The 19,281-nt window shown below is 40.0% G+C and overlaps 2 protein-coding genes across 4 annotated transcripts in view; one reads left to right on the forward strand and one right to left on the reverse strand.

Moving 5' to 3' along the window:
- The window catches only part of CERT1 (ceramide transporter 1), a 148,860-nt gene extending 135,671 nt beyond the window's left edge, over positions 1-13,189 (forward strand). For all 3 annotated transcript variants that reach the window (XM_050944594.1, XM_050944592.1, XM_050944593.1), the window contains 6 exons: positions 3,349-3,481; positions 3,599-3,669; positions 5,182-5,310; positions 5,792-5,921; positions 8,621-8,757; positions 10,241-13,189. In XM_050944594.1, the coding sequence (XP_050800551.1) occupies positions 3,349-3,481; positions 3,599-3,669; positions 5,182-5,310; positions 5,792-5,921; positions 8,621-8,748 (591 nt within the window). In that variant the 3' untranslated portion in view covers positions 8,749-8,757; positions 10,241-13,189. The remainder of the gene's footprint in view (positions 1-3,348; positions 3,482-3,598; positions 3,670-5,181; positions 5,311-5,791; positions 5,922-8,620; positions 8,758-10,240) is intronic.
- Positions 13,190-15,769: 2,580 nt separating this feature from the next.
- On the reverse strand, positions 15,770-18,878 carry MED18 (mediator complex subunit 18). The gene is made up of 3 exons (XM_050944616.1): positions 18,781-18,878; positions 18,182-18,266; positions 15,770-17,248 (listed from the first exon to the last, which is right to left on the reverse strand). The coding sequence occupies exons 2-3, from the start codon at positions 18,252-18,254 to the stop codon at positions 16,695-16,697; spliced, it is 627 nt and encodes a 208-aa protein (XP_050800573.1). The 5' UTR covers positions 18,255-18,266; positions 18,781-18,878; the 3' UTR covers positions 15,770-16,694.
- Between the last annotated feature and the right edge of the window lie 403 nt (positions 18,879-19,281).

The raw sequence follows: 19,281 nt of genomic DNA on the forward strand, positions 1-19,281 counted from the left end.
AGCTTGAGAAGTCATTGAGTCGAGCCCCTGCACTGGAGCAGGACCAAGTAAACCTAGACCATCCTTGACAGGTGTATGTCCAACTTGTTTTTAAAAGCTTTCAATGATGGGGATTCCACAACCTCCCTTGGAAGCCTGTTCCAGAGGTAACCTACCCTTAAAGTTAGAAAGCTTTTTTCCTAATATCTAACCTAAATCTCCCTGGCTGCAGATTAAGCCCAGTACTTCTTGTCCTATCTTCAGTGGACATGGGGAACAATTAATCAGTGTTGTCTTTATAACAGCCCTTAACATACTGGAAGACTGTTATCCAGTCCTGTCCCCTCCTCCTTTCCTCAAAACTAAGCATGCCCAGTTTTTTAATCTTTCCTCATAGGTCAGGTTTTCTAAAACCTTTATCATTTTTGTTGCTCTCCTCTGGACTTTTTCCAGTTTGTTCTTAAAGTGCTGTGCCCAGATCTGGACACGGTACTCCAGCTGGAGCCTCACCAGTCCTGAGTAGAGTCAGACATTTACCTCCAGTGTCTTACATGCAACACTCCTGTTAATAACATTTATACACCAACTGAATAAGATAGTTTGAGAGGTTTCTTGTTCCTCATTAAGGCTAATCAGTTCAGTTCTGTCTCAGTCATACATTTGACCTCTTTATGGCTCAAAGTGAGAAACCTGAGCTCCCCGTTAGACTACCAGTAGACAGTCAATTGGCATTGTTTTTCAAACAGTTTCTAAGAGGAATATACAAACTCTGGATTTATTTTAATAAACATAATTCCTGCTTTTTTTGTGGTACACCACTACCCCGATATAACGCGGCCCAATAGAACATGAATTCGGACATAATGTGGTAAAGCAGCACTCCAGGGAGGGCAGGGTTGCGCAGTCCGGTGTCTCAAAGCAAGTTTGATATAACGCAGTTTCACCTATAATGCAGTAAGATTTTTTTTGGGTCCCGAGGACAATGTTATATCGGGATAGAGGTGTAATTGTATAGTGAAAAATAGACATATATGACATTCCCATTTCATAACTCCAGAGTTGCAACTTTTTTTCCTTTCTAAAGCTTTAGGAAATATAATTATTAGTGTTCAAGCATATGTATCAGAATGATAGTTAAATAAAGAATACTTTATCATAGGCCTTCACACTGTGTACCATTAACAAAAACAAAATAGTTTGGAAAAGGTATGCACATACAACCAGATAAACCAAATGTTTGTTTCATGTGCTGAGCTTTAAACGTTTGTCCCCAAAGCTCTATAAACAGCTAAGGATTTTAATGAGTATTTGCACAAAATATACAGTCAATTCAGAGCTGGCTAAAATGTGTAAACTGAATGGCATGCTATTCTGTGTCTTGTCACTGCATCAGCTTTTACTGTTTGAAAACAACTGTTTTTAATGGTGAACCTTAAAAAGGAAATGAAAATTGAGTTAACTCTATTAATGTGTACTAAATGCCTCCTAGTAACCATGCTCAGGGTTGGGACATTCACCGTTGCTTATTAAATATTAGTTTCCAGAAACAGGCTTTCCTCTGACTTCTCCTTCTTGTCTAGGGCACCTTCTCTCAGATTAAGGCAGTTTCCAGCCTTCAGGTCCTCTTGTACTCCTCACTGGTAGCGGATATGCAGATAGCCCTGGTGGGGGGGTGGGGGGAACACACCCATTTTCATCGTAAATGACCAGAAGATTTCACCCTATCCTGTGAGTCACCAGACCTGGCTATGTGATCCCTGGATTCATGACCTCCAGGCATAAGTAATGTATCTCTTACTATGAATGAAGCCAGTTTCCCTAAAAAAAACTCTAAACTAGTACAAAATGCAGCACCTGTTCTAAGCAACACAAGTTGCTGTGAGCGAAACACCATTGGGCTCATTAGCTTCTTATTGAAAACAGAATCTAGTTTAAGGTCTCTATCTTGATATTTAAAGTCCATGAAACTGGCCTTGACTTCTGGAGATCATTTCCCCATACATATCCATGACCTTCCATTGGGATCTTATTCCATTTGAAGAATGAAAGTGTTCTTCATTAGGGGGAAACTCTTGAGCATAAGAAATAGAACTCTCACAGGAATGGAGCCAAGGCTTTGAATTTTCTGCCAGAGGTAAAAATGGCCACTAACCTCAACACACTTAAATAAATGTAAAAATTATTTTTTACTTCACTCACCCATTGGCCCTTGTCTTTTCTGGGGGAAAAAAATCCAAAACTTTAATTTTCATCAAAAATTTACTCCTACCTGTTACAAAAGGGATACATTATCTTTAGGTACTTGGTTGGTGCTCAGATACTATGGCGGAGCAGATGTCAATAACAGGATTTGAATGGACAGATTTCTGTTTAAGTGCTGTAGAATCCTCAGAAGTTCAAGTTCACTGATATCCTAGAATGCTCCATTCTGAAAGGTCACAAATACCACAAAATTGGAGGGCAATATTTCTTTAGCTCTAAAGGTGCCTCTTATTAGATGAAATACTTGTTCTAATAATTAAGAAAGGTTAGAAAAACATATCATATACAAAAAATTTTATAATGGACTGGCTCAGTAATACAGCAAAATATTCCTGTATCAGTGACTTCCATGAAATTCTGCAAACCTGGAATCAGCCAGATGACTTCATGGCGCTTCCTGTATAGTGTCTAGCCCAGTGTGATCCAGATTGGAGCACATAGATACTGCAGTAATTTAAATCCTATACTATCAACTTTTAAGATTAAAGAAAAACATCTCTCTGGTGAATATCCTAGAAAACCTGGTTAGTGGGGACATCCTTGTCAGGTCCTCAGGTGACGCTGAGTGTAGTATAAGACTGGGCTGACTCTGGCTTTCTTTTTCTGCAGGTCACCTGAGCATTTCATGATATATTTTGAGATAACTTTTTTCTTGTCCCTTTCTCTCCCTCTTACTCCCTTCAGTTCATCAAGTTGTAGTCAGATCTGCGGTGACTGTGGATTTCCCTCTGCTGTTAGGGAAGTCTTTAATTATTTCTTTTAATCTTAGTACTGCATCCAGCACATTAGCATGAAAAAACAATCTTGCAGAATTTTTCTCTTACCCATTTAAGTACTGAGTGATATTAATGTTTAGCTTCTTTGATTATCTGTTTTAATCACTGAAATATTTCCTTCCTAAACATAGCCTTTGTATAAAATATTAAACCATTCAAATAGTATGGTTTAAAAAAAAAATCCACTTTGCCTAGGATTGTTCAGTCATTCTTACTGCTGTTAAATGGATTGTCAAATTAGATTCTCAAGATGAAGCACAACAAAAATTCAAAGCAGTTTTGGTTTTTTCCACTGTGCATTTCTTTTGTGCTATTTTGTATTTGCCCAAAGGTGTACAGAAGAGAGGTAGAAGAAAATGGGATAGTCCTAGATCCTTTGAAAGCCACACATGCAGTCAAAGGCGTTACGGGACATGAGGTCTGCCAGTACTTCTGGAATGTTGATGTTCGTAATGACTGGGAAAGTAAGAAATCACTTTTTTTTTTTTAAGTCATGACTGTTGGTTTGAATGGTGTTTAAAACCTTTACCTATTTTATGTATGTTTGTGCTTGCACAGTGATCTTGTTCTTTTATTTTTAGCAACCATTGAAAATTTCCATGTTGTGGAAACTTTAGCAGATAACGCAATCATCATTTACCAGACACACAAGGTAATAATATCTTACATTTATATAGCACCTGACATCCAGAAGGATCCCAAAGCACTTTATATAGAAACTGCTATACCAGTCACTAAATATAGTCGCCTCTATTGTGAAACATTGCAGCTGTTTAACAGCACTATACAAAAGTTTAGGATAGGAAGTGAAGAATTCTATACCCAATTGCAGTTTCCTCAATTTGGAATTTAACAAAGATGGCAGAATTATCACTCTTAGCCCTGCATGTATGTCATGGAGACTTTAGGGTCCAAGCCTCTTTAAAAATAATAGCACCTCCATCATTAGTGTGTCTCCTAATGCCATGTTAGAGCGCTGGATGCTACTGACCCCAGGCAACAGTCCTGAGTCATTAAGACCACTTCCTGTAACACTTTTTATTTGAAGTAGTCCTGACCATAGCTGACCCCACACAGTTTGAGAGAACTGACGAGGTTACAGTCTGAACTGATGTGTTACAAGTACAATATTCATTTTGAAATCTTGTTTAACTAGTTCCTATACAAACATTTGTCAGGATGCTTGTTCGTACTACATGCTACCCACAGAGGCTGGTCTGAACATTTAATATTAATAGCTTCTGATTACTAGGATGAGTCTGAATCAAAATCCTGAACAAACTTTAAGATGGCTGAGATCCAGAAGAATTTTTTTTTCCTTGGGCCAACTTTACCAATAATACACTTTGCCTGAAAGCTGCCATGAGAGAATAATATACTATTTATTGGGTTGGGTTGCAAGTCTAGCTGTATAGTATTATGAAGCACTCTAAAGAGATTGATTAATTGCCAGTATTTCTGCAAAATATCAGGAAAGTGGCTTCTGTAATGTCACATTTTATCTTGTTGTTGTTCTGCTTCTAAAACTTTTTTTTTTTTTCTTGGAAAGTGGCATAGTTTGTCATATCCTCCTTACTGTTCCTACATAATACATTACTGAATCAATGGTTCTTACCATTTAAATGTTAATTACTGTTCAAACTATGGAGTCATACTAATGGTGGACAGGTTTATGTATACATATACCATGGAGTTTGGTTTGGTGACTCAGACACCAAACCATACAAAACCTAGATCTGATATTGGAAAACCCTGAAGCAGCTGCCTGTACTTTTTATTGTTATAGGGGGACTGACCTGTTGTGTGAGCTGGCACATCATCTCTTTTCATAGAACCCAAAAAAAGTTATCAATTTTTTAAAATCAGACCAACAGAGATGGACATGACCAGAATAAATTTAGCACTGGAACCAAACATAAGAATGCTGGAAATAGCTTATATCCCATTTCAAATATTTTGAAAAAGGAAATGAATTATCAGCTGTTACCTTGCTTGAAGAAACTTTCTGCTTGATTTTGTCAAACTTGAATTTCTCTACAATAATATGGCTATGGTCATATAATTTGCCAAATTTGTAATTGGTGACTTTTTAGGCTGACATCTGGGCAGTAAATATTTTAACTTTCTTTTTTTTTTTTAATAATCAACTATTCTCTCCCTGTAGAGAGTGTGGCCAGCTTCTCAGCGGGATGTGCTATATCTGTCTGCTATTAGAAAGATACCAGCGTTCAGTGAAAATGATCCTGAAACTTGGATTGTCTGTAACTTCTCTGTGGAACATGATAGTGCCCCTGTAAGTAATTCCTCTGAATATTATCAAACTGTGCTTTCAGAAGTTTTTTTAAATCCAAAATCTTAAATGCATCACAATTCGTAAAGCTGTCACCTTATTCTCTTCTAAATGCTTCCTTAGAAGTCCACCTTTGCCGTGATGCCTGCAAATCATCACTTTCTAGTATTGGTTAGACAAGTGGAGAGCTGTGCTTTTCAGTTCAACTCTGTTTTTTTATTTTTTCCCTCCCCATTCACCCTTACTACATTTTTTCTGCTTCATCCAAACGTCATATCCTGTCCGACACCTAGACTGTAAGCTCTTGGTGGCAGAGACTGTCATCTTTATTACTTGTTTGTGCAGTGTCTACCACAAATCTTGATTGCAGCTCCCAAGCATTGCTGTAATGTAAATAATAATATTTTGACTTTCAAATGTTAAAAATGCCGATAGAGGAAATAAACTTTGCTTAATGCTTATTAAATGTTTAATTTCTTGGCAGCTGAACAATCGATGTGTTCGTGCCAAAATAAACATTGCTATGATCTGTCAGACGTTGGTGAGCCCACCCGAAGGGAACAAGGAAATAAGCAGAGACAATATCCTATGCAAGATTACATATGTAGCTAATGGTACGTACAGATTTTTCAATACAGTATTTTTACATTACTTCTAGGGGTTGTGATTACTGGCAAAAATAAAGTTCAGTGTTTTCTGCTAAACTTATTTTTAGATCAACATCTATGAACCAGTTGTTAGTCTAAATCGGAAAGATGTAATACAGGTGCCACAGTCACCAATAAATTCAAACAGTCACTGTGTGATTGGTTGGAAGAACAGTAGAAACGTCAAATATGTTGCATCACACAATCGTAAATATAGAAAAAGAAACAGTGAATGTTGGAAAAAAGCCATTCAGCTGCCCTATTTGGGTTGATTGTCATACATCATACTTTCTTTAGCAGTGTACGTTTATTAATCTTCTGTTGTCAAGTCTGTTATTTCCGCAAACAACCTATTGGCTAGGCTGAGGAGAAGCTGCTGGTAATAAAGGTGTAAAATCATCTTTCTTTCAAAATAATTAGCCAAAACAGTGGAAATATATTGTGTTTAGCTGGTAAACATCCCCAAGCAGCTAGGCTATAGATTTCAGTAGAAATTGAGAGTGACCACTTATGCCCATGCTGACCAAAATCCTCAACAGTCAGATATAAGATTAACATATCAGTAAACTAAAATCCCTATACAAATACACACATTCAGAGGCCTGCTTGAAAAGAGTAATATGGGAACCGTGTAACAGTCTGCCGCTTTAATGGACGTGCAGAACATTTCTAACTAGCCTATGTATCTTTCATGTTTTCAACATTCTTACCCCCACTATTAAATAGCATAGTGAAGACTCAATAGTTACCTGCACATCTGAATATTAAATATATTACAGTACTAATAAGAAGGAAAGGTAAATCTAGTATTAAAATACTTCATAATTGGGTTTCATAAATTAAGACACCCCTCCCAGCCAAGTATTTTGTGGCAAATTTGATCTGAATTTTGTAGCAGAAACTTCAGTTTTGTAGAAGCTTCAAGTTTGAAGCATCAATAATGACCTCCATTTATAAATCTAATGAAATATGAAAATAATTAAATCAGTATTCCTTGTGTTAGTGTGATGCTGAACTTAATTTTCTGCTGACCCTACATATATTTATTTGTCGTCATGCTGTGGGATATTGTATTTAAAATACTATAACTTCATTATTGGAAGGTGTTGGGGGAAGCTGGAGATTTTGACAGCTGGGTAGGGGATACTTGGAGCTGCATTGGTTCATGTTTGGAAGGTTTTTGCAACCACAAGGGCTAGAAACTTTTTTGTAATGAGGGCTTAGTTTCTGAAGCACAGTTGTGCAAGAAGTGGCAGACACTGACAAGTTGTGTGGCTCCAGAAAAGAAGTACATAGGACCAAAGAGATCCATTTGGACTCTGTTTGTTTGTTATAAAGTATTCATAAAGTCATCAGTAAAACTTTGAGAGTGCAGTAGTTATGCAGGCAAATACAACAGCCATTGAGTGCTCAGCAATAAATCGAATAGCCTTTTGTATAATACATTTCTGAAATGGAAAATGTTGTCAAGGACACTGGAGTTATCTCCGGTTCTTTTTGAAAAATGCCTTGAGATTATAGTCTTCCATTTAGACATCTACCAAAGATGGGGAAAAGAAACTGTTTTAACAGCTTCTCCTAAGGGATGATACCATTAAAAATGGACTGCAAATGGTTTTAAAATCTGGGCTCATGCCCTTTTCTGCTGCTTTATGACGTATAAAGAGGGCCTGAAAGATACTTTTCCCCATTTTGTTTTACCTTAAAAATATCAGGAATGCTAATTGTTTTTTCCCAGCTTTGCTAGAGGACCTCATGAATGTCTAAGGATGTGTTTTGTTAACATTCATCCTAGCAGGAGGGTGAGGGAATGTTGAGTTTTAATATGAAAAGTTTAGAAGTGATATTAGTGTTAACAAAAGCAAACACTAAACAATGACTAAAATTCCCAGTTGCTCAGCTTTCACTTTGTAGACTCCTATTGCCGCACGACGTGATCCTATAAGAAGATTCATGCAGGTGGACCCCTGCATCTATGCATAGTCCCATTGACTTCTTTGAGCCCTGCATGGATTCAAAGTGGTCAGCCCATGTGGATCCTATTGCAAGATCAGCACTACAGCCTTCCAGGCTAGACAGGATATGATTTTCTCACATAAAAAACAAGCAGAATTGTATATAATTTAAAAAACAAGACAAAAAAACCTTTTGTGCCTTCATCATACTCCAAAAAGAAGCAAAATTGGTCAGAGCTGATGAGTTGTATTTTCCTCTCTGCGTGTCACTTAATGAAGCAACAGCCCTAATATTGCACTGCACTCCTGATAAGATGTAAACAGTGTCAATTATATACTGCACCTGCAGGCTCAGTGTTAGGCGTGATCCCAAATCCTGATCTGGAATTTGAGCCTGATCTAGTTCAGAAGTAAGAGTGCTATTAAGTGACACATTGTGGTTCTGTATAACCAGTAAACTGAAATAGTTCTTTCAATCAATCTTAAATTACAAATGTTGAATGTTTGAGTTATAGTACAGATTTTCTGATGCTCATAGCTGTTGAACTAGTAATCAGCAAGAAATTTTGACTCTGGATGCAAAGGGATGGATAGTCAATGTTAAACCAGTAATTTGTTTTGTCTACAAATTAGTGTTAAGCATTTACTAGTCCAGCCGTATGCGTGTTTGTTTTAGAGTATAGCTTTTATCTAGTTTTATCTTTATTTTAGTGAATCCTGGGGGATGGGCACCAGCCTCTGTGTTACGAGCAGTGGCGAAACGAGAGTATCCCAAATTCCTGAAGCGTTTTACATCATACGTGCAAGACAAAACAGCAGGAAAGCCTATTTTCTTCTAGTATTAACAGGTACTTGCTAAACTTCTTGTTGAGTTTTGGCTTCTGTATACATTGGTCTACATACTAAAATCCAAACAAAAAAGCTAGACAATCTAGAAAGAGGTTTATTACTGTAATTATCACAGCTACTGTGAGTGTAATCTATATTTTGATCTATAAGCTAAAGCAAAGTTGTTAATAAACCAATGTATTTTCTACATGCATAAAGAAATAATAAGGCTAATACAATTAGTTGACTTCCTACAAAAAATATAAAGTCTGTGTAAATTTTAAAAATGTATTTTTGCATTATAGGTGATTGTCTGAGTTAAGTGAAAATCTTGGTTTAGCATAGGATATATTGGACTGAACAGTTTGATATATTATAAAAATGTATATTTTATATTTTTAGCAAACTAGAAATGCAGGTAGAAAGGATCAAGCACTGGCCTTTCCTCAAATAGCTGCCAAAATCAAACCGTTTAGTATTTGGTGTCTTTTAGAATAAGATAATGCAGTGTAATGAGTAGTAAAAATTATGTTAAACTTTTTTAAAAACAGAGTGTAGTCATTCAAACTGTAGGAGTTTATCCAGGTGTGTTTTGGGGTGTTGGCCTCCTAATAGTTAAAGCAGGGACTTTGAGATAATATAATAGTTGATATATGTCCATCACAGGATTTGACTGAACAATCTCGTTGTTACGTTGCCTAGTTGGCAGGATAGCCATGTTTTAGGATGTGTTACAATGGTTCCAATGCAATCTGAATTGTCGTTAATACTCAAGTGTTCTGGTGGGTATAGTTTTGGGTTTTCACTGTCTTTTTTATAACATATATGTATCCGTGTAGGGATGGGGTCTCTATGGACATAATTCAGTCATAGATATAGTTTATTTATTAAAAAATGGCATGCGTTAAACATCAGCAAAAACAAAACTAAATGCTAACTCAGTTTAGGTCATTCTCAGGGTAGCCCTGGCAATATTACTAGTAGACATGGGCCTTCATTGACTGGAAGATCTTAGTATGTACTCTTATGGTATTTGATTTAGATTATACAGTACGCTTCAGTATTCTTCATTATGTGTAAATCATGTCAAAACAATCTGGTGCCAGCAGTTTATGCAGAATTTGACAGTTCTGATATTATGGAGGGTTGACAGAGGGTTTTTGCCTATTTGCTGTCCCAATCTCTCTCATGGTTGCCTGTGTTGAGTAGTTTTCATTCAGTGTACAAAATTCTGGAAGTCTGGGTCATTTGATCCTCTTTGGTAGTGGTAGTTTGTCCCTATAGTTTCTAGCTCAAAATTTACTTCATTTGCATTTAGTTACAGAAGGCCTGTCTGAAAATGTGAATCATTAAAAACTCAAGTATTGGTCATGATCAAACAAGCAAAATTTGGAGGCAAGATATTGTTTCTAAATTGTGCTTTTGGAATGTTTCATAACTATTTCTCATTTTCTTACTAGTGTTCTAAATGTATTATGCTATGTCCTTTCCATGCTTCTACAGTGATTGAAACAAGACTGTGTGTGAACATTCCATGTTGGAGAAATAAACCAAATTGAAGGCTCCAAGCTGGAACGTAGGATCTACAGTCTTTTTGTGGCCCAAGTCCTAGGCTTTGTGTTCTGAAGTGAAGAAATACTGCAGCACCGTGAGGCTAAACATCTAACACTAGCTGTCTTCTGCTAGCTCTCCTTGCTGAATCAGTGTGTAATTATAAATACATGTATTGATACGTGTATATGGATATATTTTTATTTGCTTGCTTTAGAGGAGAAAAAAATACAACTTTGAATCACCAACTTGGGTTACTGCTTCAATTTTAAACAATTTGCAAAGCTTTTGTTTACTGTGGCCCTTCAAGATACACATACGGTTTTCTGTTTTTGTGCATGTCTAAAAAGCACAAGAGACAAATGCACATATAGCATACTGTATGTGCTTTATATGCACAAAAACCTGTGGGTGGTTTTTTTCAGGTTTGCAGGTGACCTTTGGGCAGGGGTTTTGTTTTGCTTTGTATAATTATAGTTCATTGCTGCTGAATCATCTTGTTATGTAAAATGTCTCTTAATTGAGGGCTGTCAATATCCACATGACTTTGCCTTTTCTGTTATCTTACTCCTATGAAGACCTTTGGCTCTGATGGAGGAAGACTGTGAAAAGCTTTATTTTTTCCCAGATATCTTTATATTTCTATTGTATTTTTTAGTTATGTAATATGTGCTACAGAATTTATTGAACATGATTCAGAAATTTCTAGGTAGATTCTATATGAGAGGGCGAGATTGTGCCTGAAAACTACAACAGTAGTCTGTCCATGCTATGTTACATGTGGACTGTGGGTTTTGTGAAACTGCAAGAAGGTATCCTGTAATATTTATTAAAGCAAATTGGACTACATAGGACAACATTCCCACTCTGCAAGTAAAAGCAAGTACATTATTTCCTGGTCCTGCACATTTTTGTTCTCATCTTAATTAAAGCCACACTATGAGGTATGTGTAGAAAATGTGAGTTGCATTAATATTTACTACTTGATCAGCTATAAGAATCCACAGATTCTAAATGAAAAGTTCCCCTTAGTTGCTGTGAGAACTTGAATACAAATATCTGCCTGCCTTTGATCTCTGGAAATAGCCATAAGGAGTGGACTGTGGGGGCAGAGAGTAGTACTCGAGCAGGTATCTCGCTTGGCAGCCTTTAGGTGGAGATTATTCAGAGGCATTTCTTGGGCACTTCACTAACTTGTATATGTCAAACAACATAAGATTCAGATATATTTTTTTCAACAGAAGGCTGAAAGTCTTATTTAATATAGTGTTGCAGGTGCCTGGATATAACTACAAAAGAGTAATTTAATGAACAGTTGGCTGATAAATGTCTGATATCTGCACAATGTTGTAAGTGAATTACTCATGTCTGTTAGTCTTTATTCTGTATAAAGAGGTACAAACACATAACATGGTTACACACACACATACAGATTTCATGCTCTATAAAACTTTTCTCCTCTTTTATTTGCCTTTCTCTAAATGGTGTGCATGGAAAATGCCTTATTACAGAATAATTCTGTTCTTGATTTGAATATGTAGAAAAGTGCCTATATGGTAATGCTAGTAAGGCAAATAAGATTAAAATTGTACATGTTTACTACATCAGCAGTAAGCATTTTATATAACGATGTTAAAAAGAATTTCTTATACCTCAAATGTTTCATCTTTTTGCAATCAACTGAAAAATGATTCATTGACCATAGCCACTAAAGGGAACTTTACACAAAGTCTTATGCCCAAAATACAAATGTTTAACTCCTTATTTGCCATTTCTGGTAACTATCATCGAACACAGGCAAGTAACTGTTTATTAATTTAATTGGATAGCTTTATTTTACAAAGGTATGGAAAGTTTACAAAGAAGTACATAAATCTTAATATCATTAGTTGCATTTGCACTAAATGTGATGTACTTTTGCAATTTATTCTGTAAATAAAATTACACTAAAGATACTATTTGTAAAGAATACATTTTACTTTTAGATAAAGCACTGGTCTTTCACTACAGCTAGCCCTGCCCAATCAGAAGTACAAGAAGCTCCTTACTGAATATGGAAAGAGTTACGGGTTTAAGAGTCATAAGTACTGACCCTTCAAATAAAAGCTTAAGCTTCTTCTCATGCTGTGCAAATGTATGTTGCATATCCATTATGCCCTTTCTTCCAGAAGGCATCTCCGAACCTTTTTTGCATTTATGTCATCTCTCTCCTTCCTCCTCCAACACTTGGCCTTTTTTCTGCCAATTAATGTCACCTTAACCTTATGTGTGTGGTACTGTTGGTGAGCACTAGCCTCTGACTCCAGATTGTCATTTTTGTAAGTTAAATCAGTTCTTAATTCAGCCTATTCAGACAATGCAGCAATCTTCACCTTCAAATGTGATAGTGTCCCTTAACTTGTTATCTTGGGAACCTGGATCTGTCACCAAATTAGATCTTCTCCATGACTAGATACAGTTTTTATTGGGGATGAGGGGATCAGGAAAAGAGGTGGTTCAACAGTTTTCTGAATCTGAATAATTGCTCATAAGTTTCTCTAGGAAAAAATGCCATTGCACCTTTTGAGAGGAAATCACCTTTTACCTAATTGGGATGTGCTGGTTTATCTGAAGTTGTGTTGATTTTCTTTAAACTAATCAAATTGTCCAGTAAAAATCTTTCACCAGAATTTGTCAGTTTTACACATTAAGCTGTATTTGAATTGCCACTGTTCATCCACAGACTCAAAACATGAATCATACTTTTGAGTACCTTGAGTATGTAGAGTGTGGCTGTTTGTTCTGTGATAGCTTTATAATACTGATAAGTTTTAAAAATTAAAAGTTGGCTCTTCCATGTTACAATCACAAATTTAAAACCAGTATTTAAAAGTGAAAAGTATTAAAATATTATGAAAAATAGTTCTGGTTTGTAGTTATTTTTAACATTTAGTGCTTTGAAGAAGTAAAATGTCATACATAGTATTTTAATAAAATAACCAAACCTTTGCATATTTCTCATTCCTGGGTCTAAGAAATTAGCTTGTTGTAGAACAGTAGCTATTTTTCCATTTACTGTGGCCACCTAGTGGAAACATCCAAAGATAAATTGGATTGATTTGTAAAATAAGTCTTCCTCTGAGGCATGTTAAAGGATATTGCAGTTTACTTTTTCTCTTTACTGATAACTTTAAAACTGTCAATGGGGGAAGAATTTTAAAATACTTAAATCTGATTTCCCCACCCCCTGGACCCTCGAGTGCCCCCTGCCACCCCATCCAACACCACCTCTCATTCCTGACAGCCCATCCAGCCACCCCTTTTCCCTATCCCGACTGCCCCCCCATCCCATCCAACCCCCGCTCCTTCCTGACTGCCCACCCCAGGACTCCTGCCCCCATTCAACCCCCATTCCCTGCCCTCTGACCACCCCGACCCCTATCCACACCCCTGACCATCAACCCTCGAATTCTCCTGCCCTATATCCAACTCCCTGCCCCTGTACTGCGCTGCCTGGAGCACTGATGGCTGGCAGTGCTACAGCTATGCTGCCCGGCTGGCGCCAGCCATGCTGTTGCTAGTGCGCAGCACAGAGCACCAGATCAGACCAGGCTCTGCAGCTGCGCTGCCCCAGAACCTCACAGCCCCACTGCCCAGAGCCCCACTGCCCACTGCCATTACGCTGGTGGCGGAGCGAGCTGAGGCTGCGGGGGAGGGGGAACAGCAGGGGAGGGGCCCTGCGCTAACCTCCTGGGCCAGGAGCTCGGGCTGGGCAGGAGGGGCCTGTGGGCTGTAGTTTGCCCACCTCCGTTGTAGCCACACGCATCTGATAGCACTAGCTCAAAGAAAGAACCATGTGCTAGGTCATTCTGAAGCCCTAAAATCTGGGAAAATGGCTAGTCAAGGATGTGGGAGGTGGTGTTATGTAAACTGTTACTTTACAAAGTTGCTCTCCTCTTCTCACACATACACCCCTCCATAAACTTCTGTTTTATTGTTGGTATCCTGACAGGTTCCTTTACTCCTTAGTTCGCTACATACATTGTATGTTGAACTTCCTCTATGAGACATGGTGACAACATGGTGTGCAGGGCAGCACTGGAGGTGGAGGCAACATTTTAACAGCACAAATTAATTACACATTCAATTGCCATAAAACAGATGATGCCTCCACCAACATTCTGACTTATGAAAATAAGCCCCCTTAGGCTCATTTGCTAACACTGCCTAGTGGCATGAGTAGCAGTTTTCTTTTGTAACTAAGTATTCAACAGACAAGTCTTGGCCAAATTCCAGCACAGGTCATTTTGTATCTACTTAACCTATCTCCCTCTGGTAACTGGAGACATTACTCTTCATTTTCCCTAGGTGTTTCTTTTAGCCTGTTGTACTGATGGCTGGTGCAGAATGGATGTCATCCCAGTCACAAGGGAGCTGAATAATTCCTAAACAAATATGTTCTGATAATGGAATAAGATGCCTTCTGCTTGTTCATTTTTGTACTAGTTTTATGGGTCACTAGTTTCACTGCCCAGATCTATTTGCCCCTGTGTGATTTAGAAAAGAAAACAGGATACCTTCAGCAGAGCAGGGTGTGGGCAGGCAGGCAGGCACCACTGCTTAAATCCTGAAATTCCATCTGGCACAGATTTCTTGGCTTCCCTATGACTGGATTGCTACACTCAAAGCTTGGAGGATCAGGCCAGGCACTGCCTCATTATCCACACCCTGGTGCACTAAGCAGTGTCCTGTTGTTCTCAAACTGTGCTGGGGGAAGAACCCCTGCTGTATGCCATTCCACTACAACAGAGTTCTAGGGCGAGGGTGGTTGCAAGTTAATAGTGAAATAATCACTCTGTGCATGTTTGTAGAGCATGTTAGGAAACATTTACATGTAACCTATTATATCTTTACTAGCATTAATGACATTTTTTGTAAATGAAGGACAATTGTAAGTGATTTACTGTACTTTATCATAAATACTAGCCCTGGGAGAGAGTGGTTAAAAGACCTCTTTCTGAAATTACATATTTGTACTGAAAATTATTGTATAGTTTGACTATAGACCTCAGAGGCATAGAATAAGGAATTGTTTAATTGAACAGCTCAGATCACCTATTAAAACCATCAAGATAGTCAATTAAGAGTGTTGGGCACCTACTGGTCATAAGTCTTTTAATGCCCCCAATTTTACCACAGCAGAAAACTGGAGGCAACAATTGCTGTAGTGGTAAAGAGTACACAAACCCCAGGTATTGTGTTTCACTATCATTTAACACAGTCAGAGGGGTCAGGCACCACAGTGTATGACTTTTAAAAAAAAAAAAAAAGAAAGAAAAACAAAACTGCAACAGGCAATACTGTGAGGTAAATTTGGGGCCAAAAATTTTGGTTTTCCTAAAACTGACTTTTTGATGTACAGAATTATTTAAATTCCACTGAAAACATTGTTTTAAATATTATTTACAAGCTGTTACTAGCCTTTTACAAATATGTAAGAGGCAGAAACAGAAATTGACTAGAAACAAGAGAAATTGACCAGATTATTTTCATCCTCGGAGCACAGTGATGTACATAGAACAAACAGTATTAAAAGTAAGTTATGTTTTGAGAGCTCTCACTTTTGAAAACCTCAGGTTGCGACATGGCTAAGGAAATTGGCTTTTAAAATCTATACTTTTTAAAGGGGTATACCTTTACTTGAAAAACTCATTCTCATCTTAGTTTTGTATCTGCTAGTGTTATAAGTAACACCTAAGAATGCTGATTGAAAAAAAATAGTGCAGGAAAAGATGTGCTCCTCTTTGACAACACTGTGCAGACAGTTAGTTGTATTTCCTGTCTCATGCAGTAACATTAGGACATCACTTGAGGGATGAAGCTCATGAACATGCTCTTTTACAGTCTTTGCAAGATGAGGTTATTAGAATAGAAGCAGCTATGCTGCAACTGAAGAGGCAGCAGCCAGAGATGTGCAGTGAGAAAGAAGACTGAACCTAAACATGTTCGCTACTTTGGATCTCAGGTCTGTTCACCTTCTTACGAGTAAGACCCTTATTAATATTAATATGGAAGCAGAAACACTAATATGATGTAATAAAGGACATTAAGAAATGTTTCTATCCATGCTGTTTAAAGGGATTCTTAATAAGAAAATTCCAAATTAGTACATTTCAAAAATGTCAGCCCTGATGGTAGATTTGTATAAAGGGGAACATTAAGTGGGGAAAAAGTGATCCAATTGTCAATTACAGCAGTGACAAAACACACCAGAGACAACCTCTGCACTACCCACCCCCAAAAACCCAAACAAAACCTTTAATTTCTCAGTTCTTGCAAGAGTCATTCTGGAAGAAGTGTGTCTACATGCTGGTCACCAGGACCACAGAGAAAGAGGAACTAGACATACTTGCTAGGTCCTTTTCACTCACATGAGCCTTTTGGGGTCAATTTTCTCCAGGTGAACTAAGGGCTTTAGCTGCTCAGCAAAGTTTCGCATGTCATCAGAAACCACGTCTTGTCCTGCCGGAGCTACAACACTCAGCTCCACGAGGTAGGAGAGAGACAAGGGCTCAATGCTATCAGTGTTTCCTGGAACCAGGATGCGGAAGATCTTGTACACTACAATCTTCATGATACCCTTGCGGAACACATGGCCCTTGGCGACAAACTCATGGTCCATCCGGAAGCCCATCTCCATCAGAAAGTCAGTAAGGTTCTCTGAGGTAGCAATGTCAACACAGTTGCGCACCAGAGCATGGCGGTTTTTGTCTCCCATTTCTGGCTGTCCCAAATAGCGCAAGTGCCAGGGTGTGCCAGTTTTGTCCATGGAGCACCGTGCCCTCAGGACAAAGGGACTGGCTTGCTGACCTTTCAGGAGGAACACCATCTCATGGTCCAGGAATGTCTCAGGTTCCATGTTGTCACACAGACCACGCAACCGGTGAAGGAGGCTCTCCAGGCTTTGATCCAAAACACTTCCTGGGGAGGAGAACAAGTTCATTATTTCACCAATGAGCAGTTTACTACTGCCCTTACGACTGCATAGTTTCATCCACCAGTGCATGGGATACCCCAAATCATTTCACTGTATTTAAAAAAAAAAAGGAGCAAATAGAACAAATGGTCATCCAAACTCATTTTTCAAAAAGTAGCAGAGGATGCAAAACCTGCAGGAAACAACATACCCAGTGCTCTTCAGCTGAGAACCTGAAAGTATTTTACAAAAGTATTATTCCCCATTTTATTTTTATAGAAAGGCAAACTGAGGTGTATAACAGTTGAATGACTTTGTCCAAGATCAGACAGTCAATGCCAGTCAAGAAAAAAACCTAACTCTAATTACTAGTTCTAATTTCTGGACCACTCTCCCTACACAACACAACAAGGAGCTGCAGGTACATTAGTGCTGTTTTCCAATGTCTATACTCCAGACTAGCTACAACAGCACCACAGAGATACCAATATAACGTTAATAATTACACTGGAGAAGGTCACAAAAGCTTTCAGAGGGATTTGCAGCAGAACCAAAAAGTCCAAGGGAAACAGCAAAGCCCAAAACAAATATTAAGTAACCAAATATTCTGCACCAAAAAGGAGTTTTGAAATGGTGTGAAGGAGTGGGTGAGTTCCTTTTGGAGGCAGGGAGTCAGTGCACTGTCAGAGACAGATTGTCTGCTTCTGGAGAGTTTTAGCCCTAAAGGTCAATGTCTTTCACAAGACAAATCTGACCTCCCTAGTTTAGGATCTGATTGAGGTAAGGTCTTTTCTTCTCTTTCCTATTCCCCCCTCCCCTTCATCTCACAATGTTAAAAACAGGAATGACTTTGGGACAGGCAAGCTGCGAGTTTTCAGAAGAACCTAGCAGCATGCCACTATGACGTGAAATGAAACCCATCTTCTTCCCAGCCTTACCTTGGAGTAAATACTCCATCATGTTAATGGTGCCGCCAGTGACAGGCATCATGGTAACAGGTGGGGCCTCCATGGTTTTGGTTTCCTAGATGAAGCACAAAGAAATCAGGGCCATGACTACAGCAGGTATTCAGGCGCAGGGAGGCGCCCGCGCAGTGAGTGTGTGGGGGGACACCTGCCCTTCCTTGTACAGGAACCGACGCCCCGATGAGGGGCTCCCCGCGGGTACAACTTGCAGAGCGAGTAGGGCAACCGGGTGCGGCTTGGATATAACCACCTGGGAGGGGTCGGCTGCAGGTGAGCCAGGGGGAGGATGGATGGCGGGGTTGGGGGACCCCGCCGCGGGGCGGGGAGGATGGATGGCGGGGTTGGGGGACCCTGCCGCGGGCGGGGAGGATGGATGGCGGGGTTGGGGGACCCTGCCACGGGGCGGGGAGGATGGATGGCGGGGTTGGGGGACCCTGCCGCGGGAAGGGGGGCAGAAGAGCCACCCCTGGGAAGAGAGCAAAGGACTGGGCGGGGGGGAGCAGCCGGCCCCGGGCGGGGCGGGGGAGCCGGTCCTGGAACCCCATGAGCAGGGCGAACGCTCCGCCCCTGACCTGTAGGGCGGCGGGGCGGGACGGGCTCTCCGCTTTACGGGCTGTTCCAAAGATCGGGCCCGGCACAGCTCCGCTTCCGCCGCCCAGGCTGCCGACGTGCTCCCTCGCCCGAGAGCGCATGCGTCGCACCACCCCCCTCCAGGCAGCAGGCGGGCTGAAGGAGCGGGGCCGGGTTTCCTGCTCGCGCCAAGGCCAGCGGGGGCGTCGTCTGCGCGTTGTTGGGTATGGGGAAAGCTGTGCGCGTGGCCTTGGCGCCCCGCCCGGGACAAACGCCCCTCAGCACCCCCGTCCAGTCAGGCCGGGGCACGCGCCCCTCAGCCCCTCTCCCCGCCTGGCCAGCCCGGGGCACGCGCATCTCAGCTTCCCCCCCGCCCCACCCCCGCCAGCCCGGGGCGGGCACCTTCTTTCCCCTCCCGCACCGATGTCCTGCCGGGGTCGCGCTGCCCGGCCAGCCCCGGGGCACACAGGAAGAGGCTGAAGTTGGTTCCTTATTCTCAGCTC

Source organism: Gopherus flavomarginatus, chromosome 3 (assembly GCF_025201925.1).
Source record: "Gopherus flavomarginatus isolate rGopFla2 chromosome 3, rGopFla2.mat.asm, whole genome shotgun sequence".
NCBI classification, from domain to species: domain Eukaryota; kingdom Metazoa; phylum Chordata; order Testudines; family Testudinidae; genus Gopherus; species Gopherus flavomarginatus.

What these genes read in the sequence shown, in the direction of transcription:
- MED18 (XM_050944616.1), bottom strand. Translation starts at nt 18,254, where the DNA reads ATGGAGGCCCCACCTGTTACCATGATGCCTGTCACTGGCGGCACCATT. An exon ending in GATGGAGTATTTACTCCAAG is followed by an intron (nt 17,249 to 18,181) that starts GTAAGGCTGGGA and finishes TCTCCTCCCCAG; the next exon opens with GAAGTGTTTTGGATCAAAGC.